General features: G+C 41.9%; 2 protein-coding genes across 3 annotated transcripts; one reads left to right on the top strand and one right to left on the bottom strand.

The window, feature by feature from the left end:
• Window positions 1–2,286: 2,286 nt before the first annotated feature.
• On the bottom strand, window positions 2,287–21,016 carry LOC143488806 (cytokine-like protein 1). Of its 2 annotated transcripts, XM_076987728.1 has the most exons (4): window positions 20,720–21,016; window positions 20,585–20,629; window positions 19,907–20,053; window positions 18,896–19,737 (listed from the first exon to the last, which is right to left on the bottom strand). In XM_076987728.1, exons 1-4 carry the CDS (start codon window positions 20,858–20,860, stop codon window positions 19,636–19,638), a joined length of 435 nt encoding a protein of 144 aa, XP_076843843.1. In that variant the 5' UTR covers window positions 20,861–21,016; the 3' UTR covers window positions 18,896–19,635. The 2 variants fall into 2 exon arrangements, with proteins under 2 accessions (XP_076843834.1, XP_076843843.1); XM_076987719.1 differs by lacking the exons at window positions 18,896–19,737; window positions 19,907–20,053 and adding an exon at window positions 2,287–7,073 and having other exon boundaries at window positions 20,720–20,812.
• A 2,867-nt stretch (window positions 21,017–23,883) lies between these two features.
• Window positions 23,884–25,743, top strand: LOC143488780 (winged helix repair factor 1). Its single transcript, XM_076987684.1, has 6 exons — window positions 23,884–24,271; window positions 24,356–24,501; window positions 24,691–24,926; window positions 25,204–25,301; window positions 25,373–25,520; window positions 25,601–25,743. The coding sequence occupies exons 1-6, from the start codon at window positions 24,178–24,180 to the stop codon at window positions 25,644–25,646; spliced, it is 768 nt and encodes a 255-aa protein (XP_076843799.1). The 5' UTR covers window positions 23,884–24,177; the 3' UTR covers window positions 25,647–25,743.
• Window positions 25,744–26,283: the final 540 nt, after the last annotated feature.

Below are 26,283 nucleotides of genomic sequence, written 5' to 3'. Positions count from 1 at the left end.
TCACTGTGGAAGCAGTGAGCATTTTCTAGCAGGTTGTAGAACCAGGGGGACCAGACCACAGGGAGAAGCACCTTTAAATGGGAACCGGTTGCTACCACGGGACAGGCAGTAACCGATCCAGCTGTGTCCCATCAGTGCACGGGTTGTGGTGTGACCTGGGCAAATGCTAGATGCTCCAAATGTAAGGCTGTTTACTATTGCTCAAAGAAATGCCAGAGAGACCACTGGGGGAGGCATCGCAAACAGTGTAAATTGATGTCACCTGTTAAGCCATACCCACACGTGGGGGTCAAAGTAGCACAATGTCATATCAACCAAACCCCTCCAGTGACATCACTAGTAGGCAGGCAGTGCCTGGTGCAATGTTATTTACAAGGGCGCAAGAGTGAGGCTTTGTGGGACACAGGCTCCCAAGTGTGTATTATTGATGAGGACTGGAAGAACAAACATCTTCCTGGAGTAGCTCTAAGAGACGTGACTGATGCTGTAGAAGCACCGAATGCACTGAAGTTAGTGACCGTTAATGGTTCAAGCCTACCATATATAGGCTGGGTGGAGGTCTCTTTTAGACTGGCTTGATTTGATGAGAAGGCTGCTGAGCTCCTGATCCCCGTTCTTGTCATGAAAGGCAATCGCTTACCCCATCCTATCATCGGGTTTAACGTAATTGAGCAGGTCATCAGACAGGACACCCGCCAGAGAAAGAAAGGAAGAGGCAGAGAACCCTTATGTGACACAGTAAAGGCAGCATTTCCAAGTCTGAAAAAAAATAAAGTTCATGCCTTCATTAACTTGATAAGAAGCGAAGAGTGTAGTGTGTACCGAGTAAGAACAATGAAGGATAGAATGAGCGTGCCTAGAAAGTCAGTATTGCAGACCCAGTGTTATGTCCAGATGCCTTCAGTGACGAGGGACACAACCTTGCTTTTTGAACCAGATGTTAACCAGCAGTGGCCCGAGGGTCTTGAGTTGACAGAAACATTGGTGCACCTTCAGAGAGGAAGTCGTCCGTACATACTTGTTGATGTGCACAATGGGACTGAGCATGATATCACATTGGCGGGCAAAACCATTCTTGGGACAGTGCAGGCTATTAAATCAGTATTTCCTGTCGCCCCACAAAACAGTACAGCTACTGTCTCGTCGGTGCAGCCAATCGTCGAGGAAGTTTCAGAGGAATGTACTAGTGACCCGTGGGACCCGCCGGTGGATATAAGCCACTTAGATCCATGCCAGCAAGACATTGTGAAGAAGATGTTACGAGAAGAGTGTCAGTCGTTTGCAAAGAGTGATAATGACATTGGCTGCATCCAGAGTTTACAATTAGACATAACGCTGAGAGACCAAGAGCCGGTCGCCCGTGCTTATGTATCTGTCCCAAAACCACTCTATCAGGAGATGAAAGAATACCTGCATGACTTAATAGCCCAAGGTTGGGTGGAGACGTCTAGCTCTCCATATGCTTCTCCCATTGTGTGTGTGAGAAAAAAAGATGGCACTTTAAGACTCTGTGTCGACTATAGAGAGCTGAACAGGAAAACACAACCTGACCGGCAGCCCATCCCACGAGTGCAGGATATAATGGACGGGCTGGGGGGCAATGCTTGGTTTTCTCTGTTAGATCAAGGCAAGGCCTATCGCCAAGGGTTTATGGCAAAAGATAGTAGACCACTCACTGCATTTGTAACGCCCTGGGGATTATATGAGTGGGTTAGGATTCCTTTTGGCCTTACGAATGCACCTGCTGCTTTCCAGCGATGCATGGAAACGTGTCTTGAAGGGCTGAGGGACGACGTTTTGGTTTTCACTAAAACTTTTGATGAGCATGTGGAAGCCATGAGGAAAGTGCTTTGTCGTTTACGCAGCCATGGAGTGAAGCTCAAACCTAAAAAATGTGAGCTCTTCAGGGGTGAGGTGCGTTACCTGGGCAGAATTATATCAGCGGAAGGGAGTCGGGTGGACCCAGCAGACACAGTGGCCGTCACTGCCCTGAAAGATAAGAAACCCAGTACAGTGGGCGAACTGAGGAGAATTTTGGGTCTCCTTAGCTATTACCGCCAGTATATTAAGGACTTTTCACGCATTGCGAACCCCCTTTATGATAGGGGTGCACGATATGGACTAGAATTGCGATGTGCGATAACATTGTTGGATATCCTGATATCGATGTGAACCACGATAAATTAAGATTAAAATACAGAAATGTAGTGTCGACACTACATTTCTGTATTTCTGAACAGCAGCACGTTAATTTGTTTTGTTTTTTACTGTGTAATGAATCAATCAATCAATCAATCAAATTTTATTTATATAGCGCTTTTTACAACAGTTGTTGTCACAAAGCAGCTTTACAAGTGCCGAGTCCTAGCCCCCAGCGAGCAAGCCAAAGGCGACAGTGGCAAGGAAAAACTCCCTAGTTTTTTGCATGAGGAAGAAACCTTGAGAGGAACCAAGACTCAGGGGGGGAACCCATCCTCCTCTGGCCGACACCGGTCACCATGACAACAACAACAATTTAGACAGAAAGAAGAGAAAGAAAAGGAAAAATATGTAATAATGTCCATCATGATGTATGCATCCGGTTAGGCAGGAGGTGGCTGGCTCAGGATGGATCGCTGGTCTCCTCATCTCATTATTCCTCAAGCAGGCGGGCAGCCATGTGGAGAAATGAAACAGGGAAAATTAGCTCTGTATGAGGACATATACAGGACAGGTAAAATTATAAACATTTCTGGAGTGTGGCAGCAACTCCGGCATTTAGTTAAATTATTACAGCCTAGCTAAAAAGGCAGAACCAGAAGGTAACATAGGCTTGGGGGCATTCTGAGACAATGGCATCCGTCCACTGCACTGTCAACAAACTTGAGTGACCACGAGCAGTGACAGGACGACAGCACCAGCGCCCCAGTCTACCATAAAACCCTTCGTCTAAGAACCCCTGGATCTGTACTTTTATCTAAGGGGGGATATTAATTATCAAACGCTAAACTAAATAAGTGGGTTTTCAACCTAGACTTAAAGATTGTGACTGTGTCGGAGTCCCGGATGCATTTAGGAAGATTATTCCAAAGCTGGGGGGCTTTACAAGAAAAGGCTCTTCCCCCTGCTGTTACCTTATTAATTTTTGGAACTAATAAAAGACCAGCACCCTGTGATCTTAGTGGGCGTGGGGGTTCGTAATAGGAAATAAGTTCCTGAAGGTACTCAGGAGCAAGCCCGTGCAATGCTTTATAAGTTAATAAAAGAATTTTAAAGTCAATACGGAATTTAACTGGGAGCCAATGCAGGGCTGATAGGACTGGACTGATATGCTGAAATTTTCTAGTTCTGGTCAGAACCCTGGCTGCGGCATTTTGAACTATTTGAAGTTTATTTAGATTCCTATTTGAACATCCTGACAGTAGTGCATTGCAGTAGTCTAATCTAGAGCTAACAAAGGCGTGCACCAATTTTTCCGCATCATCCTGTGATAATGCATTTCTTAATTTAGCAATGTTACGGAGATGTAGAAAAGCTATCCTAGTAGTATTATCTATGTATTTATCAAATGATAGGTCAGAGTCGAGTATGACGCCTAGGTTTTTGGCTACTGTGCCAGGTGTAATGGGGTAGCCTGCGAGATTAAGCATTAGATCTGGAATTTTCTGTTTTGAGGCCTTAGGGCCCAGAAGGAGAACTTCTGTTTTGTCCTCATTAAGTTGGAGGAAGTTTAGAGACATCCAGCATTTAATATCTCTTACACAGGCCTCAATTTTTCTTAAACTGAGTTTGTCATCAGGTTTGGCTGATATGTAAAGTTGAGTGTCATCTGCATAGCAGTGAAAATTGACACCATGTTTGTTTATAACTGTGCCCAGTGGTAGCATATATAATGTAAATAATAGTGGTCCTAGAATGGAGCCTTGCGGGACCCCATATTTAACTTTTGTACGTTTGGATGGAATATTATTGAGCTCTACAAACTGATAGCGATTTGTTAAGTAAGAATGAAACCATGAAAGGGCTGTGCCAGAGACTCCAACCCAGCGTTCTAACCTTTCTAGCAAGATCCTATGATCAATTGTGTCGAAAGCTGCACTAAGATCAAGAAGCACTAACAGCGATACATAACCTTGATCTGAAGCAAGGAGGAGGTCATTTGTTACTTTAACTAATGCTGTTTCAGTACTGTGATGGGGCCTAAAACCAGATTGGAACTTTTCAAATATGTGATGCCTATGCAGATATAGGCATAATTGCTGGGCAACAGCTTTTTCTATGATCTTAGATATAAATGATGTGTTTGAAATGGGTCTATAATTAGATAGTACAGTAGGATCAAGATTTGGTTTCTTAATCAGAGGTTTAATAACTGCTAATTTACATGATTTGGGCATGTGACCTATTGTAATGGATGAGTTAACTATAGTTAGAAGAGGTTCAGTTACCGCTGGTAATACCTCTTCTAATAACTTTGATGGAACCGAGTCTAGTGTGCAGGTAGCACAATTTAAGGAAGAAATTATTTTCTCTAATTCTGATTGTGGGAGTGGATGAAAAGCATCAAGTTTTTCTCCCAGTATGCGATTTAAATCGGTCAACCAAACCAGATGACATACCAGTTGTATTGCTAATAAAAGGTTTTATATTTTGTCTAATATTCTCTATTTTATTATCAAAAAAATCTATAAATACATTACTAGTGAGGTTTACTGGAATCTGAGGTTCTGCGCCTGCTTGATTTTTTGTAAGTTTGGAAATAGTATTAAAAAGAAATCTAGGATTGTTTTTATTTTTCTCTATCAGTGAGGCTAGGTATGCTGAGCGTGCTTTAGCGAGTGCCCGTTTGTAGTCAATGATGCTATCCTTCCAGGCACAGTAGAATACTTCCAACTTAGTAGATCGCCATTTACGCTCTAATTTACGTGCTATTTGTTTTAAGTTTCTAGTTTGGTCAGTGTACCACGGAGCGAGTTTTTTAGATCTAGTCTTTTTATATTTGAGTGGAGCTACTATGTCTAGAGCTGATCTGCAGGTATTCTCTATGCAGTTGGTTAGACTATCTAACTCTCCTGGATAGGATGGCGAGTGGGCTAGAGCAGTTAAATCAGGGAGGGCTTCAATAAACTGTGTTGCTGTTAATGAATTAATCGAGCGCTTTATACACTGCCGAGGAGACGGGCGGGTATTTATGTTAAGATGAATCTCAAATTTGACTAAATAGTGATCAGAGATAGCTACGGTTTGCGGGAGTATATTTATATTATCTACGTCAATACCCAACGTTAAGATTAAATCTAGGGTATGATTTTGATAGTGTGTGGGTCCTACAACGTTTTGTGTAATGCCAACAGAGTTCAATATAGAATTAAAAGCCCTTTTCAGTGGATCCTCCGCATTATCAAAATGTATGTTAAAGTCTCCTACCATTATTATTTTGTCACTACTAACTGCTAAATTTGCTGTAAAATCTGTGAAATCTTTTAAGAAATCTGAGTAAGGCCCTGGTGGTCTATATACATTTGTTAGGGAAAATGAACTTTTATTTTCAGATGGACTAATTACATTAATAGACAGCATCTCAAATGAATTAAAGATATCCAAGTATTTCTGATGAATTTCTAAACAATCACGATATATTATACATATTCCTCCTCCTCTGCCTGACAATCTAGGTTTATGTATATAACTATATCCCACAGGAGTGGCTTCGTTTAGAGATAAATAGTCACCAGATTGAATCCACGTTTCAGTTAGACATAGAATATCAATTTTCTGGTCAGTTATAAGTTCATTCATAAAAACTGCTTTAGAGTTGAGTGATCGAATATTAATTAATCCAATTTTCAGATCGGTCATATAGGTAATAATTGGATGTGAAGTTTGAATATTAGTTAAAAACTTAGGACGGACTATTTTCTTATGATTTAATTTAACCCGGGGCACAGACACAGTCTCAATCCTATGGGATCTTGGTGACGTCTCTAAGCAGCTCGCAGACAGGTTTAGCCCGTTAGTCTGCGGCCTGGTCGCGACTCTGGTTAGTCAGCAGCTCCTAGTACTACACTGCCCACTAACTAACAGACTACGGGCTATGCTGCAAGATAACAGGGCAGCGCCATCCCGGGTGGGGTGGACACCGTCCCTGCCTAAAAGACCAGGCTTGCCCTCGAACTCTTTCCAATTATTAATAAAGCCCACTTGATTTTCGGAGCACCACTTGGACATCCAGCGGTTTAGCGACGTGAGCCTGCTGTACTGCTCATCACCGCGCCGCATTGGGATGGGGCCAGAGCATATTACGGCATCGGACATCGTCTGGGCTAATTTAACCACCTCTTTAACATTAGCCTTAGTCACCTCTGACTGCCGCAGACGTATATCGTTGGCCCCTACATGAATCACTATCCTAGAAAACCTCCTATGGGCTAACAGTCTAAGGTTGCCACTAATGTCCGGCGCTCTGGCTCCCGGTAAACAGCTGACTGTAACCGCTGGAGCCCCTACAGGAATAGCGACTTTCACGTGCCGAACTATAGAGTCTCCTATCACCAGAGTCTCCTCAGCGGGTGTAACACTGAGCGGGGCAAACCTGTTGGACACGTGAACCGGGGAGTGGTGCTCTGGTGGGCTAGCGCTGGCGTTAGCGGTAGCTGCAGCCCTCGCTCTCCGACTACGCCGCCGAGACGTCACCCATTCGCCCCGCTGTGAGGGCTCTATCGCCGGAGTCGCGGAGGCGCTAGTTCTCCCTGGCGCGTCCACACCTACTACAGACCCTGTCTCTCTATCCCTCAATAATGAGTGGACGCGGCGCTCTAAACTTTCCACTTTCGCCACAAGAGAAGTAACTAACTGGCACCTCTCACAAATACTATCACTATTACTGTCGGTGGCGAAAGGGTCTAGACTAAACATGCCACACTCCGAACACGGGAACAAACCAACACCAGCCATGAATAAATCAAAACACTTACCGTGTCTAGCCGATGTATACAAACTTACGCTAGCTGATTTTTAGAAGCAGAAAGTTGATCAGCGGCCGGAATATTCAACTGCCCGTCTTGATGGTGGAAGTACTATCTGTAAAAAATTATCTAGGAAGGCAAAAAATAAAGATTAGCACGTAAACAGATTACAGAATCCAGAATAATTCCAAATATTTTGCAGGTTTATTCAACAATAGATTCAATCTAGGTTTATACTTTCACGAGTGAGTGACTCCGCACACCTCGTTAACCTCCGCGAACGGCGGAAGCGTTTAATCTTGCCGTGTCACATTCTTTGCAGTGTTGTCCGAAACGATATGTAGGCCTTGTAGTATAAAAAAACACCCCTCAAATACAGGGGAATGAACTTTTACCTGATCAATTTTAATGTTGCTTTGTGTTTCAGGTTTGAAAAGTGCTGGAATTTAGGCAAAAGTACTTGAAAATGCTTGAAATTGTAACTACTTCGTTTCACAACAAATATCTGTCTGACTGAACAATTCTCTTGTATTACGTTAACAAATACGAGCCTCTTGTAATTCCAGGACGAAACATGAGAGAACGTGAAGACGTTAAGATTGGGCGTTTTGAAAATAAATATCCATTAAATAATGTGATAAAAAAGCGAATTATTTCGAATCATTTAGAGTATATGTATAAATATTTAATTCAATTAAGTTTAACGTGCTGGGAATTAATTATTGAAATGGACCTTGAAAGTGACGTACAAGTGCTTGAATTCCACCTTGTATAGGTGTATGAACCCTGTAAACATGACTGTTCTCATTGCGCTGAGACGCGGCGCGCGCGAACTTACAAAATTCAAGAGGTGCACGACCTCGTGAATCGACAGCGCGCGAGGCCATTGCACACGGGCGAAGCCACCGCGATTACGTTATTTTCGCCTCCCGGACCCTCGCGCCGCATCAAGTGTAAACCAGGCTTAAACCAAATCGCGTGTCTGATGAGCGTGTTCACCTCACTCCAGGGTTGCCAGGTCCTACAAAAATTTTCCGCACAAAATCTGTGAGTGTAAGTTGTCGGGGGGGGGGGGGGGGGGGGGGGGTGGCGAGTGTGAAATGGAGACAAATTATGTATTATATTGTGATCGATTCTTAGTGTTGACTTGTAACTTCCGCAGTAGCCCAACTCAAAAGTAGCCCAAAAAACCGCACCCTGCGGCCCCAGAATTTTTACCCACGGCTGGATTTTCAAACAAGCCCAATTTGGCATGAAAACCGCGAACCTGGCAACTCTGCCTCACTCTGCCTCTTGCCTACTTACGTCACCTGATCATAGTCTGCAGCGCGAATAGCTCCCTCTATTGCTGGACGAGGATAATGCAATTTGAGTTTGCTGTTATTCAAGGAGTTATCGTGGCTCTTTCGATGCGTTTATCGTGAAACTTCACATCGCGATAACGATAAAAATACGATTAATCGTGCAGCCCTACTTTATGACCTGCTGAAGTTAGCACCAAACAGTGGAACAAGACCGAATCAGAAGGGAAGCGGGCAGAGGGGACGTATGAAAAACCAAGGAGTGCCTTCACAGCAACCAATAGCATGGACCGACGAGCATCAGCAAATTCTAGAGAACCTAATCGACTGTCTGGTTCAACCACCTGTCTTGGGTTTTCCTGATTTTTCTCAACCCTTCATTCTTCACACAGATGCTTCAAATAGCGGGTTGGGTGCGGTGCTATATCAAAAACAAAATGGCAAGCTAAGAGTAATTGCTTATGGTTCGAGGACGTTGACTGGTTCAGAGAAAAACTACCACTTGCACAGTGGAAAGTTAGAGTTCTTGGCTCTCAAGTGGGCAGTTAGTGAAAAATTTAGGGATTACCTGTACTACGCTCCAACCTTCACTGTGTTCAGTGACAATAACCCATTGACTTATGTGTTGTCTTCAGCAAAGCTTAATGCTACTGGCTGTAGATGGGTTGCTGAGTTGGCTGATTTTCATTTTACAATCAGGTATCGGCCAGGGAAGGAAAATATTGATGCCGATTCCTTATCCCGCATGCCAACAGACATTGAGGCGATAATAAGGGAATGTACTGAACAACTACCATCAGAGTCTGTAAGTGCAACAGTTCAAGCCGTGGAAGCTCAACAGTGCTCTGAAATGTCATGGGCAATGGCGCTGCCTGCCCGATGCGTGGAAGGAGAGGAGATTGGCACCTCCCCCATTAAACCATTATCGAAGACAGAACTACAGCAAGCTCAAAGGGCTGACAGTGAAATAGGGACCACCCTTGATTACATTCATTTAGGGGAGAGACCTTCCCTCAAACAGCTGCGCATGTTGGACCCAGCAACTAAGCGCCTACTAAGAGAGTGGGATAAGCTAGTAGTGGATGAGGATGGTCTCCTGTGCCGTAGGCTAGGTCAAAGAAAGCAATTGGTACTGCCCAAAGAGTTTAAATGTACAGTCCTTCAAATGTTGCATAATGAGATGGGACATCAAGGGGTTGACCGCACTAGTAGTTTGGTTAGAGAGAGATTCTTCTGGCCTCACATGCAGAAAGACATTGAACATCATGTCCTAAGAGCATGCACCTGCCTAAAACAAAAAAAAACCAAGTAGAGAAACAAGAGCACCACTTAAGCCTGGTTCACACTACATGACTTTTCAGTCGTCAGGTTTTTGTGCTGTCCGCACTACATGACTGGTCGTGCTGTAATCGCGAGTCTTTCAGTTGTTGTGGATTTCACACTACATGACTGATCGGCGACGCGGGCTCACGAATTACACGACTGGGGAATCGCCGACTCATCTGGCTGCCGTCCAAAAACACGAGAACACGAAAACGAAACTCTCCCAGAACCAGCAACACCACGTAGAAGAAAAAAACAATGTACATGTACTCCACATTTTCGTTATTATTTTTTACCGTTTAAACACTCCATAGTCCCAAGTTGCCAGAATTATTTCATCTCTCCGTTGCAGTGATAGATATAATCAATCGCACTATTTCTCCAGTGCTGTTACAATAACTTAAACAGTGTTGTAGTAAAGTTGTAAGAAAGGTGAGGATTTTGTGTGGTTACTGTTTTGAAAGCATTCTTGAAAGTTTTCTCTCCGCGTTCCCATTGGCTGTAGCTAGACGCTGCTGCCGACTCTCAGTCGCCGACTGCTAGATATTAAACATGCTAGATATCTACCAGTCGTCTGCGACCAGTCGGCGACGGCTCGGCGAGCGTCTTTCAGCAGTTCACACTACACGACTGAGCGAGTGACGAGTGATCGCCGATTTGCCTCCGACCGCCAGTCGGCGACTGAAAAACCAGCCTAAAATCGTGTAGTGTGAACCAGGCTTTACGAGCATGGTCACAACACAGCTGTTTGAACTTGTCTCGATTGATTTCCTTCATTTGGACAAATGTAAGGGTGGGTATGAATACATCTTGGTTATCATAGACCATTTTACTAGGTACGCCCAAGCCTATCCCACAACATCTAAGTCTGGTAAAACTGTGGCTGACCGCCTTTTCAATGATTTTATTCTGAGGTTTGGCTTTCCTTCCCGCATACACCACGACCAAGGTGGTGAATTTGAGAACCAACTCTTCACGCAGTTAAGAAAGTACAGTGGCATAGCAGGATCAAGAACGAGTCCTTATCATCCCCAAGGAAATGGACTGGTCGAGAGATTCAATCGAACATTACTGCAAATGTTAAGGACTTTGTCAGAATCACAAAAATCTAACTGGAAAAAATCACTCAACAAGCTTGTGTATGCTTACAACTGCACTAGATGTGAGACAACTGGATTTGCTCCCTTCTTTCTGCTCTTTGGAAGAACTCCAAACACAGTGGCTGTCGGAAGCACAGGGGAAGACAGTGATAGTGACGATGAATACTGCCTCTACCCCAGTCTCGAGCTGCAGCATCTACAGTTGTGATCAAATTTATTCAACCCCCAATGCTGCGAAGGGTTTTATGGAATTCAGTGCACATTTGTAATTGTGTTCATAATGAAATCTTACAAGGACTTGTTAAAGAACTAAATGCAACTAAGATAGCATCAATTTTTTTTGTCATAAAGTATTAAATGGCCTTTTTGTGATTTCTTCATTGACACAATTATTCAACCCCTTTACGACTACCACTCCTAAGAACAGAGGTTCATTCCAGTGTTTTCCATCAGGTATTAAAAACATCTGTGGATGTCAACGAGCAGCAATCAAGCATGATAAGCACCAATTAGGCAGATTTAAAAGGACTGTGATACTCAGCTCCTTCTAGACATCTACTGGTGTGTTTCCAAGCATGGTGAAGGCAAGAGAATGGTCCCAGAAGACAAGAGAAGAGGTTATTACTCTTCACAAGAATGGCAATGGATATAAAAAGATTGCGAAGTTCAAGTTAAAGGGCACAGTGGAAACGTTACCTGGTCGTGGCAGAAAGAAGATCCTGACCGCGACTGCTGTGCGCTACCTGAATCGTAATGTGGAGAAAAATCCCCGCGTGACTGCAAAGGAACTGAAAAAAGACCTGTCAGATGTGGGCACTGAAGTTTTAGCTCAGACAATAAGGCGCGCACTGCATAACGAAGACCTCCATGCCAGAACGCCCAGACGCACCCCCTTGCTGACTCCAATGAACAAGAAAAGTCGACTGCAGTATGCCAAAAGTCATGTGGACAAGCCACAAAGGTTTTGGAACATTGTACTGTGGTCAGATGAAACTCAATTAGAACTGTTTGGGACAATGGACCAGCGCTATGTTTGGAGAAGGAAGAACCAGGCTTATGAACAAAAGAACACCTTGCCTACTGTGAAGCATGGCGGGGGGTCAATTATGCTTTGGGGCTGTTTTGCTTCTAATGGTACAGGAAAGCTTCAACGTGTGCAGGGTACCATGAATTCCCTTCAGTACCAGGAGATCTTGGAGGAAAATGTGATGGAGTCAGTCACAAACCTGCGGCTTGGGAGACGTTGGACCTTCCAACAGGACAATGATCCGAAGCACACATCCAAGTCCACTAGAGCATGGTTGAACATGAAAGGCTGGAACATTCTAGAGTGGCCATCGCAATCACCAGACTTAAATCCAATTGAGAACCTCTGGTGGGACCTAAAGAAGGCAGTTGCAGTGCGCAAGCCTAAGAATGTGACTGAACTGGAGGCTTTTGCCCATGAAGAATGGGCTAAGATACCCATAGGTCGCTGCAAGACACTTGTGTCAAGCTATGCTTCACGCTTGAAAGCTGTCATAACTGGAAAAGGATGTTGTACTAAGTACTAAAAAATAATGTCACTAGGGGGTTGAATAAAACTGATAATGATGTGAGCACAGTAAAGACATTTGTGGTTATTCCATCATAAATATTATGTTATGTTTGTCTAATTTATAAGTGCCTCTTTGATATAATTGTAAATAAGATGACTGAAATGATCAAAATCAATGTCAAACTGGCCAAAACACTTTATTTCAGTGGGGGTTGAATAAATTTGATCACAACTGTAGGTGAGAGAGGGAATGATGGGCATGGCGTTCACCCACAGACAAAACACCAGTCTGCTGAACAGCTGGCATTAGTGGAACCTCAAGCATCTCACCCAGGTAGAGTGTCACAGCAACTGCCACCATCAGTAAGCATCCCTACGATTAAACCTGCACCCTCAAGTAATGATGAGTCCGGTTTTCCATTTGTCCACCCTGCGAGAGCACCTGTAGTATTGCCAGATCTTGAACCAGAACCAATAGCCTGCGAATCAGTCCCTACAAGGAGAGCTGAAGACAATGAGAGTGCACTGCAGTCAAGGGATGACCAGCTGCCTAGGAGAGAGAGGAAACAACCAAAACGCTTTACTTATGACATACCTGGAACTCCAACTTGTTATTATGTAAGAGCTGCGAGCCCTTCTTCCTGCACATACCCTGTGAGCTATTGCGGTATGCAGACAGCTACTCCTTGGATGTGTATACCACAACAAACACAACATTGTGTCTCCTTTATGAGAGAGTGGACTGTTAGGGAATGACCATATTGGTATTATTGATGGCACCACCAAAAATGGCCATCAGACGTGTGTACTGTTTGAGAACTCCAGACATTTCAGTAGTCATGGACTCTTGTTAACATCAATCCCTTCATACCATGGACTGTTTCTATCAGGCCATGCAGTTAAACTGACTGTTGATCATGGACAGCCGCATGCTACTGGGAACGTTAATGAACTGTCTACCAACTCCAGTATAGACCTGTTACTTTGTGTTTGAGTACAACAGTGTTATGAGACATGCGTACTAAAACAAGAAACAACTGAAAATGGACAGAGAAGTAGAGTGAGATGTCGGGACGACATCTAAAATTGAAGGGGAGTGTGCAAAGTGGTGTTTATATGTTTTAATGTATTTGTTATTTGGAGAAAGAGTTTGTTAAGGTGTTAATTTTGTTATAAGTAATGATCTGTTCAATGGCGATCAGTTGGTATTGCCTGACATACTAAATGGCAAGGATCGATTGGTCATGCCTGTTTGGGTTAGGAGGGGGCGCTCTCGTTACGTCTGCACATTCAACAGTGAGACGAGCGAGAAACGAAACAAGTGTGTTCGTCTGTTCATTGTTTCCCCCTATTTACAGGTAAATTGTAAAAGAAATGTGAATGTTTTGCTTATAAATGAGTTAGTCAGTATATTACACTGTCATTGTTAGTAAAATGCCGTTTTAAGGGAAATTCGCTATTTGATGTTGTGCGCAAAGTATTCGCTATAGTACTAGGTGTATAGTTAGCATAAGACCACGAGGTGCTTGTGCGCTATGAGCTGATGAGAAGCAATATGTATGTGTTTAAGTATGAACGTTAGAGAAGAACTCGTGACATGTTATGAGAAGTTAGATTAATAGTAATGGTGTCATGACTAACATGTACGTTTGTGAACCTGAATGTGAAAGATGTTGACCGATGTATGTGTTCGATGCATGTGTTCGCTGTATGTTCTGCCTACCGTTTGGCAGTGAGCCAAATGTCTTAGCACATGTACTAGCGTTACTCACGCAAATGAGAATGTGTACAATATGTTTTTGTTCTCTTGCTTAATTGGCTATGTGCACACATGAATGTACAAAGGTACTAAAGAATTAACAATTGTAGTTTGTAAGAAAAGTGAAACGGATTGTATTGCATTTTTTTATTGTTTGCACATTCAACAGTGAGACGAGCGAGAAACGAAACGAGTGTGTTCGTCTGTTCATTGTTTCCCCCTATTTACAGGGTACTACAGTAGCCTATAACTCCTCCTACTTTTTGGTCTTTTTAATTGTAGGCCTATATTGATTTAATAATTGCAAAATATATGCAACAAGGCCCGCAGACAGTGGAGGGTAAACAGAAGTTAACTGAAGGACTTAACAATGACTGTATATAGTTAATATTGGATATGGATTTTATCAGTTGGCGGTGTGACTTTTTCCATTGAAAACTCACGTTTAGAGAATGTTACTAATAAAAGTCAAATTTCATTCAACATGCGCTTGTAATTTTTTAATAATGAATTGTTCCACGTGCGCTAAAAAGTGCCCCCCCCCAGCACTTGCCCCCCAAAATGTCTGTGCACGCCACTGCCCATGCACACACCACATACTCTCATACAGAACACATACTCTTTAACGATAATGTCGAGTTTAGATTAGTGGTAGACAATGAGTGGCAGTAGCTGCTCGGTGGTTGATGGCTGATGCTGCGGTGTTATGGGAACTGTGGGTTTTGGGGAGGTTGTTTTCTCTTTCGGTTAATTTTGGTTTAACAGATAGATTGCCTGGTTACGGGTGGATTCTGTCGGCCAATCGAAGATCGTGATTTGGATGAGGGGGCGGATCTTCGGCTTCATAATCTGCATGACGGAGTTGCTGGAAGTTGCCGGGAGGCGACACGAGCATTTACTGCCTTTATGGTTGTGTGTGTGACTTTTGAGAAACTGTAGCTCATGATTCTCATGTGAGAGGTGAGGGTTTGTGTGATGGCTTTTGTCATGAATAGTGTTGTGAAAATCGCCACCATGGAGTAAGAACGTAGTAGCATGTGCACACTTATATAGACACCCATGCAGAGATACTATATAAGAAACACCAGTATAGAGGTGGGCACTGTGTATGTATATTTGTTTGAGATTATCATCGTAGATATATTTTCTTTATGTTAGTAAGGTGTGAGTCTTGCTTTGTTAACTTAGTGTAGTATATTTTGTTTGTTTCTTTTCTTTGGTGCCGTCTACTGCTCCTTTCCTTGGTTGGTTTATGGTTAATCGTGTATTTTTGTACGTACGTGTCTGTTCAGTGTTTTGCTGCGTAGAAAAGGCTCTTCTACCCATTACCACTCTGCAGTAAAGAGTTTTCTTACGTATCCGTCTGGTTTTCGCGTTCTTCTTTAATTTCATCTTGTCCACTACGCCAGTGTTTCTCAACCTTTTTTCAGTTGTGGCACCCTTTATATGCATGCAAAATTTTAAGGCACCCCAGTTTACAATGCGTTAAAAACACAGGCTTTGGGGGATGGGGGGGTGGAGACGTAAGTTGTTGACGGGGGGGGGATTGTGAACGTAAAATGGACACAAATTAAGTATTATATCGCAATCTATCGATCGCGGGTGGTTGGCACCAAAGCGAATTAGTAACTCATTGAATCATAGATATGGATCAGATAAATAAACAAGATTTTTTTTTCGGATGTGAGATATCGGAAGTGTGCCGTGAGAGCGTGTGAAAACGGTCAAATGCGTGTGTCTCATGCTCAATGCGTGAGCGTTGGCAACCCTGAAAACATACTCTCTGCAACCATCTCCCGGCCAACATAACACAAAAAAAGTGATTATTAAGACAGAGAGCAGATAAATGTGACTTACAGTCAGTGGGAAACCTGCGTAATCACATGCTGACCTTGGTCATATGCAGGTCATATGCACGCTTTGAGCGTGAGACTCACGCATATTTAGCGATTTCACACGCTCTCACGCCACACATGGAATTTCTCAGGCTTGAATATTATTATTATTAATTTATTTTTTAAATAATCTAATCGCCGCACACCGCAGCATATTCAGCCAATCCATCGGTTGTATATTATAACAGGTTGAACCAATCAGAATATAGATCGCGCTGTTTCTTGGTAGACTTTAGCCAGCCCGCCAACCACACACACACACACACACACACACACACACACACACACACACACACAGCCGCTACACTAACCATCGCGACAGATTCCAATCCCCCCCGCCTGAAAAAAAGCTCACGCCCACCAAACTTGAGAGATCTGGTCATATGAAATACATTTTAATGATTTTTAAAGCGTATAATAACTTCAATTTTTAAAACTATAGTTTTTTATTTCACATCAGAATATTTTGACGGCACCCCCGATGAAGACAGACGGCACCCCAGGGTGCCGCGGCACCCCGGTTGAGAAACGCTGCACTACGCACATGCTACTACCCCACATACCCCAAATCTAGACCCATGACATCGTGGGGTCGTAACAGACGTAATCTAAACTAACAATAGAAACCAATACAAAGCGAAATATACTACAAATTGCACAAATACTAAATGCGATGCCACTCGCTCACAGAGGTTTAAATGACGCTGATGGCGTGTAGGAACATTCACTGATAACCATACATCTATAATAATAAACCCTTTAAATTTAGTGCTGTCGTTAACGGTCTACCACTGTAGATTCACATACCCTCCTATAATCTTAAATCGACGTTATCGCTAAACAGTATTCTGAACTAGTAATATAGAGCTGTCTAGCTGGATGTCAGCTAGTATTTCACTCAACATAATTTTCAAACAAAAGTTATGAACCATCTTCATTTCAACAAATGGTGATTCGGAGCTCGTCGGGATGATTTTAAACGAGTGGCCGATACGCAGAGTCACCAAAGAGTCTTTAGATGTCTGTCAGCAGAGGCAGGCGTATGGAGTCACCGCGCTGCATTCAAAACAGTGACGAGCGCGAAGTGCTGGGTGCAAAGCTGGAAACATTAGTCTGAACAATCATCACAGTGTATCTAAGCTATTAACATAAATCCTTTCCAGACAGTCTCGCTTAACAGGACTCTTTCATTGCTGCATTTATTTCAATATAAAGTGTAAAAGCCTGTCATTTTTTGATCAGGCAACATTGTGGAAGGCTCTCAGGAATGATTTGCTGTGCTGTCACTCGTTTGGCCACGCCCCTATCCGTTAATACCACGCCCCTCACGTTAGATCGGGGCCAAAAGTCTGAACTGAAAAGAAGATCTGAAACTGAAAAAAACAGCTTCGAAACTTGAAAAAAAAAATGTGAAAGTGAAAAAAAAGGTCCGAAACTCAAAAAAACAAGATCTGAAGCTGAAAAAAAAACGTCTGAAATCTGAAATACATTAAACCTCAAATATCAAAATATACAGCAACCTGAAACTTAAAAAAAATTGATTCAAAATAAATACAGAATTGAATCAAAATTGTATTTAAACTGAAAAAACATTTGCTTCACTTATTTTTATTTTGAATCGATTGTGGTATTTTTCGATGTTCAGGCTCAACACTGTAACTTTCAGTTTCAGATCTCATTTTCAAATGAACAAAACATTTGTCCCAAAATTAACACCATATAGAACCAGTGTCCTGTATTTTTATGCCACACACGCTGCAGTTTGCTGCTCTTCTATTTGCTACTTGTGCGAAGTCTTTGTACCCAAAACCTATTATGAATGGTGGAACAGAAGCACGCGTCCTCACCAGCGCCGCCATGATCGCGATGGTTTGGGCGCGCGCGTTTGTGTCTCGTAACGTTACGTCAGTGGGACGTGAAAAGCATACAGACAGGCGGAGAAGATTGTCAAATGAAACACAAAAGGACATTATGAATAAAAGATTGTTCACGAGTCTCAAATCACAAGTCCAATTCGAGTTGGAAGTCTTTTGAATGCAAGTCTAAGTCGAGTCTTAAGTCATTGTATATGCGACTTAAGTGCGACTCGAGTACGAGTACCAAACTCGAGTCCCCATGTCTGCTACCTAGTGTACTAAATGTCTAGCAGACGCTTGGGACTAGACACACAATGGGTTGATTTAATTTTTTTGTCCTTTACTCTCAAAACCATATAGCAAAAATATCATTTTCTTTCTTTTCTAGCCGTATGTCGACTCAACTCTACCACACACGCAGTCTCGTCTGCACTTCTTCTCTGCCTCATACTCACGAACCAATCAAAATGACTCAAAGCATGATAGACGGTTGAACTATCAAATCAGTTGGGCTGTACTGAGCACACGTTTAACCCAGTTACAACAAACTCCTTTTTTCATTTTACAACAATAGATGTACGCAAGAAACAAACATCTTTTAGTGCCACTGAAAGGAAATAAAGGGTTTTTATTTCGTTAAAATGTTCTTTTTTTTTCAAAATGGCTACACATGTATGTCTTAATGACATGTTTCTCAGTTTGTCATGAAAACGAAAGAAACAGCAGCAGCTTGGTTAACACGTTTGTCTCTCAGTACTGGGGTTTTGGGTTCAAGTCCCTATCTGAGTGGAGTCTCCATGTTCTCCCTGTATCTGCGTGGGTTTCTTCCATGGTCTCTGGTTTCCTTCTACAGTCCAAAAACATATAGGTTTGGTAAATTGGCATTCCCTGGGTGTGTGACTGTGTCTCTTTATGTCAAATAAAACAGCTGTCTGAGCGCATGAATGTGTATGTGCTTGTATACCCAGTGGTGGATGGTCTGTCCTCTTTCACTTCTGTGTGATTGGTTGTGTAAGACTTGTACCTGTGTTAAAAGTGTAAAGTAAACTTAAGTGACCTTGGGTAAACTGAACATTCATTCAGCAAATGATGAGAGAATGTTTTATAACTGTCAGCTCACTTGGCCAGACTCACCCTTCAAACTGAAACAGCAGCATGAAACACTGGACACACACGGCAGGCATGTCTATTCAGTTTAATACATTAGTTACACAGGGTTAAAGTCTATACACTGAACAAAAAAGCTTTTTTATAGGTACAACTTAGACAGAAAGCTTCTTCTAATAAACGTGAAAACAATCAAACTTGAAGCAAATATCCTCCATTCCCACAATGTCTGAGAGAGACAAGTACTGCAGAACTCTGCTGATAGTGCTTCTTTCTGCTCCTCGGTGTCCCGCTGGCTCACAGTTAAGCAAGAGTGAATGAAATACTGTCTTTATAAATGTAAGTACTGAATAGTTACATGAAATATGATGCAGCAATCTCAAGTACACACACACACACACACACACACACACACACACACCACAAAACCAGAACGGTGTGACAATGTTTGGCTGTTGTGATAAATAAGCGGCCTGCAGGAGTTTGTGGTTTGTTTTGAGAGTTTTAGAGGTTTGGGAGAGGTTTGGCTGCATTTACTCGGTTTCCTGTGGAAAGATTCCTCTGGCTGCTGGAATGCAGTAACACACACTACACTTGAGCTGAAAGAACCCAGCTCTGGCATACACACTGTCATCTAGGAAAGGGTAATTTTGTGTGTAAGTATGCATATACTTTAGTTTTAAATGAAGTTCTGTGTGTATGTATGATTTTTGCATTTGTGTGTATCTCTGTAACTATAAATGTAGAGATAATTATATAGTTTGTGTGTTCTTTGTGTGTATGAGAGACTGTATAATTTTATCTGTGTGTGTGTCAGTCAGTTTCCTCCAGAAGCTGCAGTCGGTCCTCTGTGTAGCGTGGCCTGCTGTATCCTGTGTCTAAAGCTTCACAGTCGTCTGTTAAATACACCAGATCCTACAGAAACACCAGCAACAGACACACGGCACAGATCACCAACAACGGTCATATTCTTGCTCACTTTTCCTCTCGCTCTAATAACACGTGCAGCCTGTTCAGACTGTAACAGTATGGCTACACAACACACAGGATGTATTCACACGTCTAGAACCTGAGGTTCACGCACCCTGAAGCACGCGCGGTTTATGATGACGTAGAGTGCACGGACTTTGCGTTTCAGGCGCACCATTAGCGGCCGCACCCTGCAGTCTTCCACCGGCAGGTTTTCTGCTATATACAGGAAATCGCGCAGCTTGGCCATGATGCAGGAGTTCTTAAAAATGGCAAAAGTGAGTATGCAGTTTCACACACAGAAACATTTCTGGATAATACACACTAAAATAAAAAAAACTACCTGTTTTGGGAAATTCAGAATCTAGGGATACCCAGTAAGCTCTGCACAAATCAAATGATTTTGCAGTGGACCTGTGTAGCGGGTTCACTCATCACCTAGACGCCACGTAACGTAACGTAACGTTATGTCAGCGCCTTGCTTTTCAACACTTAATGACGTAAATTTGTGAACCTTTTTACAAAGGTTAAATTTAAACGCGGTTTCAATGTTTATTCAACGTTAAAACAACAACTCATTATTTTAACCACATTTCACCGCTGAAGGTCGGTGCACTTAAGTGTGAAGTTTGTGCATGCACACTGGATATTAAGTAAACAAAGGTACATTAAGCAGTTTTGAGCATCGGCCAAATAAATAAACAAATAAATAATTGTTAAATAGAGCAGCAAGACATCATCCTTTATTCAATTAACTTAAAATTAACGATAAGATTTGATGTAAAACACTTACGTGGACGTCCAAAAACATCTTTGGCAAGAACTCCGCGCATTGTTTCTGTATATTACAAACAACAAAAATGTACATTTGCTATTTGGACAAAATAGATGTAACCCGTGAGCTCTACTGAACAACATGTCCGCTTACCGTGCGATTGTATTTATGTGTTTTCTCCAGCGTGTCCATTATTTCTTTACTGAGTCCCAGAATGCGCGAGTAGCATGTCGGGGGCGCGCAGTTCGCAAACAGCGCAACGCTGATTAAAAACATTAACGCAGCGAGTCTCATGTCTGCAGCTCAGAGCCTCGTGTGAGACCACACAGTCTACAGTCCCCAAACTTCTCAGATTTGAGAGCAACAGTGAAGGTGATTGACGTCACACACACATTTCTATTCATACGACCACGTTCATGCAAGTCAACAGGAACTGGACGATTACCATGAATAATGCGCGTCAATACCATCAACAGTCATTTAGTATTTGAACCCGCCCTCAGTTTAGTTTAGTTTACTTGATTATTTGGTCGCCTAATAAAAAAGTGTAGATTAACAAAGGAAACTACAAATATCAATGTAGCCAATTAATTTAGATAACAGTTGAAATAATTATACGATCATTTTGGACTCTCATAATACAAGTTTTTTCCATGGAAACAATGGTTATATAATTTTTGTTAGTGAATGACGCCCTCTAGCGAGCCGTCACATCATTACACTCCGACAGGCGTTTCAGCAAGACCAACCAACGGGTGCTTTCTGCCCAAAGACTTATAGTGCCGTTTTTTCTTTTTTATTGTTTCGTTTTTTGTGCAATTTCTGTTTTTCTTAAATTTTTTATTAAAAAATATATTCATGATTAACTAACTGGTAGAAGTGTGTTTCAGTAGCACTCTGTCTACCCCTTCCCCGGGGTCATAATAAGCAAGTTGCACCTATTTCACCAATATGTACAATTGTATTTGCAAGAACACAGAGAGACTCCACTTTAAAAAGTGAATTCCATTTCCTCTTTGTCACTCCTGCTTGGCTATTGTTTGAGTCATCGTTTGAGCTCAAAATTATCTGAGAATGTGGGTACATCTTTGATTCTTTCAGTAGCCTAAAGGTGTAGCTTCATTTTTTTTCCATGGAATGGCTTTGCCCACGTTTGAACTATGCAAATCCATTCCATGGGTTGCTGATGTCAGCACTGGAACATGGTCCCAAATCAAGGGTCAGTACATTCACTAATTTTAAACCTCTCAACAAAGTACATGTGCTGTTCAGCCTGTTTTCTCAAAATTGGGCTTGACTCTGTTGTGAAAGATATCAGTTACATACAGGCATTGTGCGAAAGCATCATTACATCATTAGGACAAGGGTTGTTTACTGATTCTATCAATAGACATTAGAGAGTATAGATTACTTTTATTGTGAATGACAAATTAAATTTTTTCGCACAACCTCAAGTTTAAATGAAACTTAAAGTTCAAGTTCAAAATCAGGTTTAAATGGTGCACACCGAATTTAGGTCATTTTATAATGTGTAATAATTAAGAAAGAAGATATAATAATTGATTATTGAATATAAACTAGAATACATATAAGATATGTCTTGTATGGGTAGCTGTGTCTTAGTGATTTTTGAGCAAATTTTATCTGAAAAAGTGATATTATGATACCCCATTACAATGCCTTGAGTTAGGACACTCAAGTAAAATGGTACCAACAGCCATTGGGATAAACTGATTTATTTTCCTTAAGTTCTTAAGAAGTACAGTCCATATCTTCTTGATTAGACAGTGTGGGTCCTATGTCCATAAGGTCCTCCCAGAGACCGTCTCTACCTCTTCTCCATGTATATTCACTGGCTGGGTTCTTCTTATTTGTTTTGCATGTGTACTGATGAGGGTCCAGTGTGAGTTGTAACCCGTTTAATGTGTTTGAAGGCTGTCTGTCTAGGTACTTCATAATTATTAGTGTTAAAGGTACTTGCTTGTAATCACTGAGGCAGAATATTGAGGCTTGGGAACTGGTACAATGACAGATGCTTTAAAACAGGTGGCCACTATTTCAGCACACCAAAGTTTGAAGACATTTGTAGATACCTCAGTCAGTCGCCACTGTGTTGTACATCAGTTAACTTCGCATGTTGAATTCTGAGGTAGCTTGAGTCTTTAGTTGTAATGGTGATTGCCGCATTCCTCATGTTGTCATAGTGTGACACCAAGGGCGTCATGGAGTGAAAGGGAGGCAGACACAAACACTGAGATGTATTAAAGGTCCTTCCAAGCTCAGGGTCATGTAAACATGCTTGGGTCAAGTCAGGTGAAAGGGTCAGACATTTGAACCAACAGGTCTCAGGTGGTGTTATACGCAACATAAGAAAAAGAAGAAAATACATTATGTCAATTTAAATGTACGCAGACTCTGAAAGGGTTAATTACATTTTACATTACATTTACAGCATTTGGCAGACGCCCTTATCCAGAGCGACTTACATTTTAATCTAATGTTTATACAAGTGAGCTCAGGGGCACCTCAGTCATGGCCTCAGGTCTGGGGATCGAACCCAAGACCCTCCGGTCACAAGACCAGTTCCCTAACCACCAGGCCATGACATTGTACATTGTAATAATTACATATCTGTATTGTGAGTTGTTTTGCTGTATTGGCAGCAAAAAAAATTAGGAAATTAAAAACTGATCTACACTCTTGGAACTTTAGAACCTCATGGAATGAATGTTCTGATTTAAACATCTACGTATTCATATACACTCACCGGGCACTTTATTAATTACACCTTACTAGTACTGGGTTGGACCCCCTTTTGCCTTCAGAACTGCTTTAATCCTTCATTGCATAGATTCAACAAGGTACTGGAAACATTCTTCAGAGAGTCTGGTCCATATTGACATGATCGCATCAGTTGCACATCCATGATGTGAATCTTCCGTTCCACCACATCCCAAATGTAATCTATTGGATTGGGATCTGGTGACTGTGGAGGCTATTCGAGTATAATGAACTCATCGTCGTGTTCAAGACACCAGTCTTAGATAATGAACTGCCGCTCACTGGATATTTTCTCTTTTTCTGGCCATTCTCTGTAAACCCTAGAGATGGCTGTGCTTGAAAATCCCAGTAGATCAGCAGTTTCTGAAATACTCAGACCAGTCCGCCTAGCACCAACAACCATGCCACGTTCAAAGTATGGTTATGTTGTAACCTATAGGGTAGCCTGTGGGTTAATTTATACACGATGTATTGGCTGCATGGAGGACACTCCTGCTCCAAACCAACAGGTGGCGCCAGAGGGCGGTTTTACCTTGACACGTAGATGGGTAAGGCGGATGATGGCCGCTCTCCGCTATATTTATCAACAGTAGCTAGCTGGCTAGCTGGAGCTCGGAGTTGCGTAGTGTCTGTTTAGTAAAACAACTTAATACAAAGTGGAAAGTATAAATTGTGACGGCCCCGTTTAATTAATTAATGGCTAATGACATTGACGTGGCTAACTAATGAGGCTAATATATTAATTGGAGCACTACCGTGTATTAGATAGTTAGGAGGCTAGTTAGGTTAGCAAAACATACTCTCCAAATTGACTAATTTTATATTCAGCAATGAACAGAAAAAGATCATTAATATCAGACACATTCTGCATTAAAAAACGGAAACTTGGGTCTGACGGTCCTATTGGAAAACCAGGATCTCAAGGTACGGTAACGTTATCCAGTGAGCTGATGTTAAAATCAAGCTTAAGTCCCAATTTAAAAGCTTTTATGCTTGTGTTTTTAACAGGAGGATTCACCGACGTCAAGGCAACGTTACAGTATCTCATCAGCCTGTTTCCACGGAAACTATTTAATGACAGCCTTCCACCAGTTGTGTTCAAGCATCAACTCTACAGTTTAAATGAAGACAAAACCTTGGTGGATAAGCAAGTGGTAATTTGAAGTTTTATCTGCCTTTGTAAAAACTTAGTTTCAAATCATCTCAAACATCACCATGTTTAAATGGAAGCCCGTTGTGTATACGCTCTCTGAGCTAGACCCCATATAGGAGATCTGGGTTTTGTCCTGGGTTGTGTTCCTCACAGCCCTCAGATGCTCCCCCTGTCTTCTCTGTGTTGGCAGAATGAGTGGCGAGAGAATGGAGAACTGCTCATGTTCCAGCTGGGCTTCCACTCGGACACATTTGCCTTGGCGTTTTCTGTGGACTACAGAGCCAAAGTTCTGGCAGGGCAGGCTGGAAAAGACACGTTTGGGACTGTAGAGAAGTTTCTTGATCAAGTTCTGTGTGTCTGTCCAGACCTCAGTTTCAGTAAAGACAAAATGCTTAAGCAGTTCCATTTCACGGACTCAGAGATAACGTAAGGACACTATAATGAGTCTTATCTGGGGGTTGTGTGTGCGTGATGGATTAATGCTCATTATGTAAATATTTGGTCACAGTTCAGTAAATAAAGTGGAACAATAGTGCCTCTTAAAAATACAACAGTAGTACAAGCTTTGTAAAAATGTGGTCCATTTCTAGAAGTACTGATGAGAGGCACCATGGACTAAGGATGGTCTGTCTGTACATTGAACCACTGCTACACTACTTGAGCACATGCACGTGATTCATGAAGCAGATTTGTGTTCCCACAGGCAGCTTGTCAAGGCAGGAGTTCTGACCGTTAGGGATGCTGGCAGCTGGTGGCTTGCAATTCCAAATTCTGGTCGATTCACCAAGTACTTCATTCAGGGTGGGTAGAACTGCAGCACGAATTTGTGTTCCACCTCTAGCAGACAGTCTCATCCCGTCGTCTTCTCTCAGGGCGCAAAGCCGTTCTTGGTATGGTCAAAAAATCAAAATACAGCGAAATCTTGAAGACGAGCTTGGAGGAGCGTCGCACCACTGCACAGGTTAAACTGCCGATGAAGTACCACGTCCACGACCTCATTGGTGCAGAACTGGTAGAATGGTAAGACTGCATCATCAAAGAGTGCATATCATTGCATTTGCTATATTATTACTGATATTTTGTTTTGTTTTTGTTTTTAGCATACACACCACTTCAGGCACTTTATTGCGATTTATAGACACTTGATCTTCAAGCTTTGGAAATGTAAGGAAATGTAAGCCTTTGGGTTCTTCCAGTATATATATATATATATATATATATATATATATATATATATATATATATATATATATTACACACACACACACATGGTAAAATGTAATACTGGATTTTTTTTGTTTGCTTTTTATTTTGTTAAATAAATTAAAATGGCTGCCAAAACATTTCTTGCTGTCTCTTCAAATAAACATGGTTAACTGGGGTGAGTTCTTTGTTCCTAGTTCTTTGTTGGCTCCGCCTCTGCATCTACGCTCGAAACGCACCTCTACGAAACCCGAACTACTGATTTACGTAAATTTTTTCATTATTATACCATACAATATAATTGGGAAAGTAATTAAGAACGTTTCATGTGTCAGTACAAAAGCATTGCAAAATACCACAAATGGGATTCTTCCAAGGATGAACTCGCCCAAATGCTGGAAGAAGTTCAAAAAAATCTACAAAGTTACAGGACAGGATTTTTTTTTGTGACTGTTGTATTTCCTTTATTTTTCAACTGGTGAGTGACTGTAAAACTTGCACTCCAATTAATGCAAATTCATATAAGTCTAGATTATGTTTGCAATATATAACAAACAACAAACACATCACTATACGAAAT

This window comes from Brachyhypopomus gauderio, chromosome 2, assembly GCF_052324685.1.
Source record: "Brachyhypopomus gauderio isolate BG-103 chromosome 2, BGAUD_0.2, whole genome shotgun sequence".
In the NCBI taxonomy this organism is placed as follows: domain Eukaryota; kingdom Metazoa; phylum Chordata; class Actinopteri; order Gymnotiformes; family Hypopomidae; genus Brachyhypopomus; species Brachyhypopomus gauderio.
The sequence above is the reverse complement of the archived record's forward strand: the minus strand, read 5'-3'. Positions and strand labels throughout refer to the sequence as shown.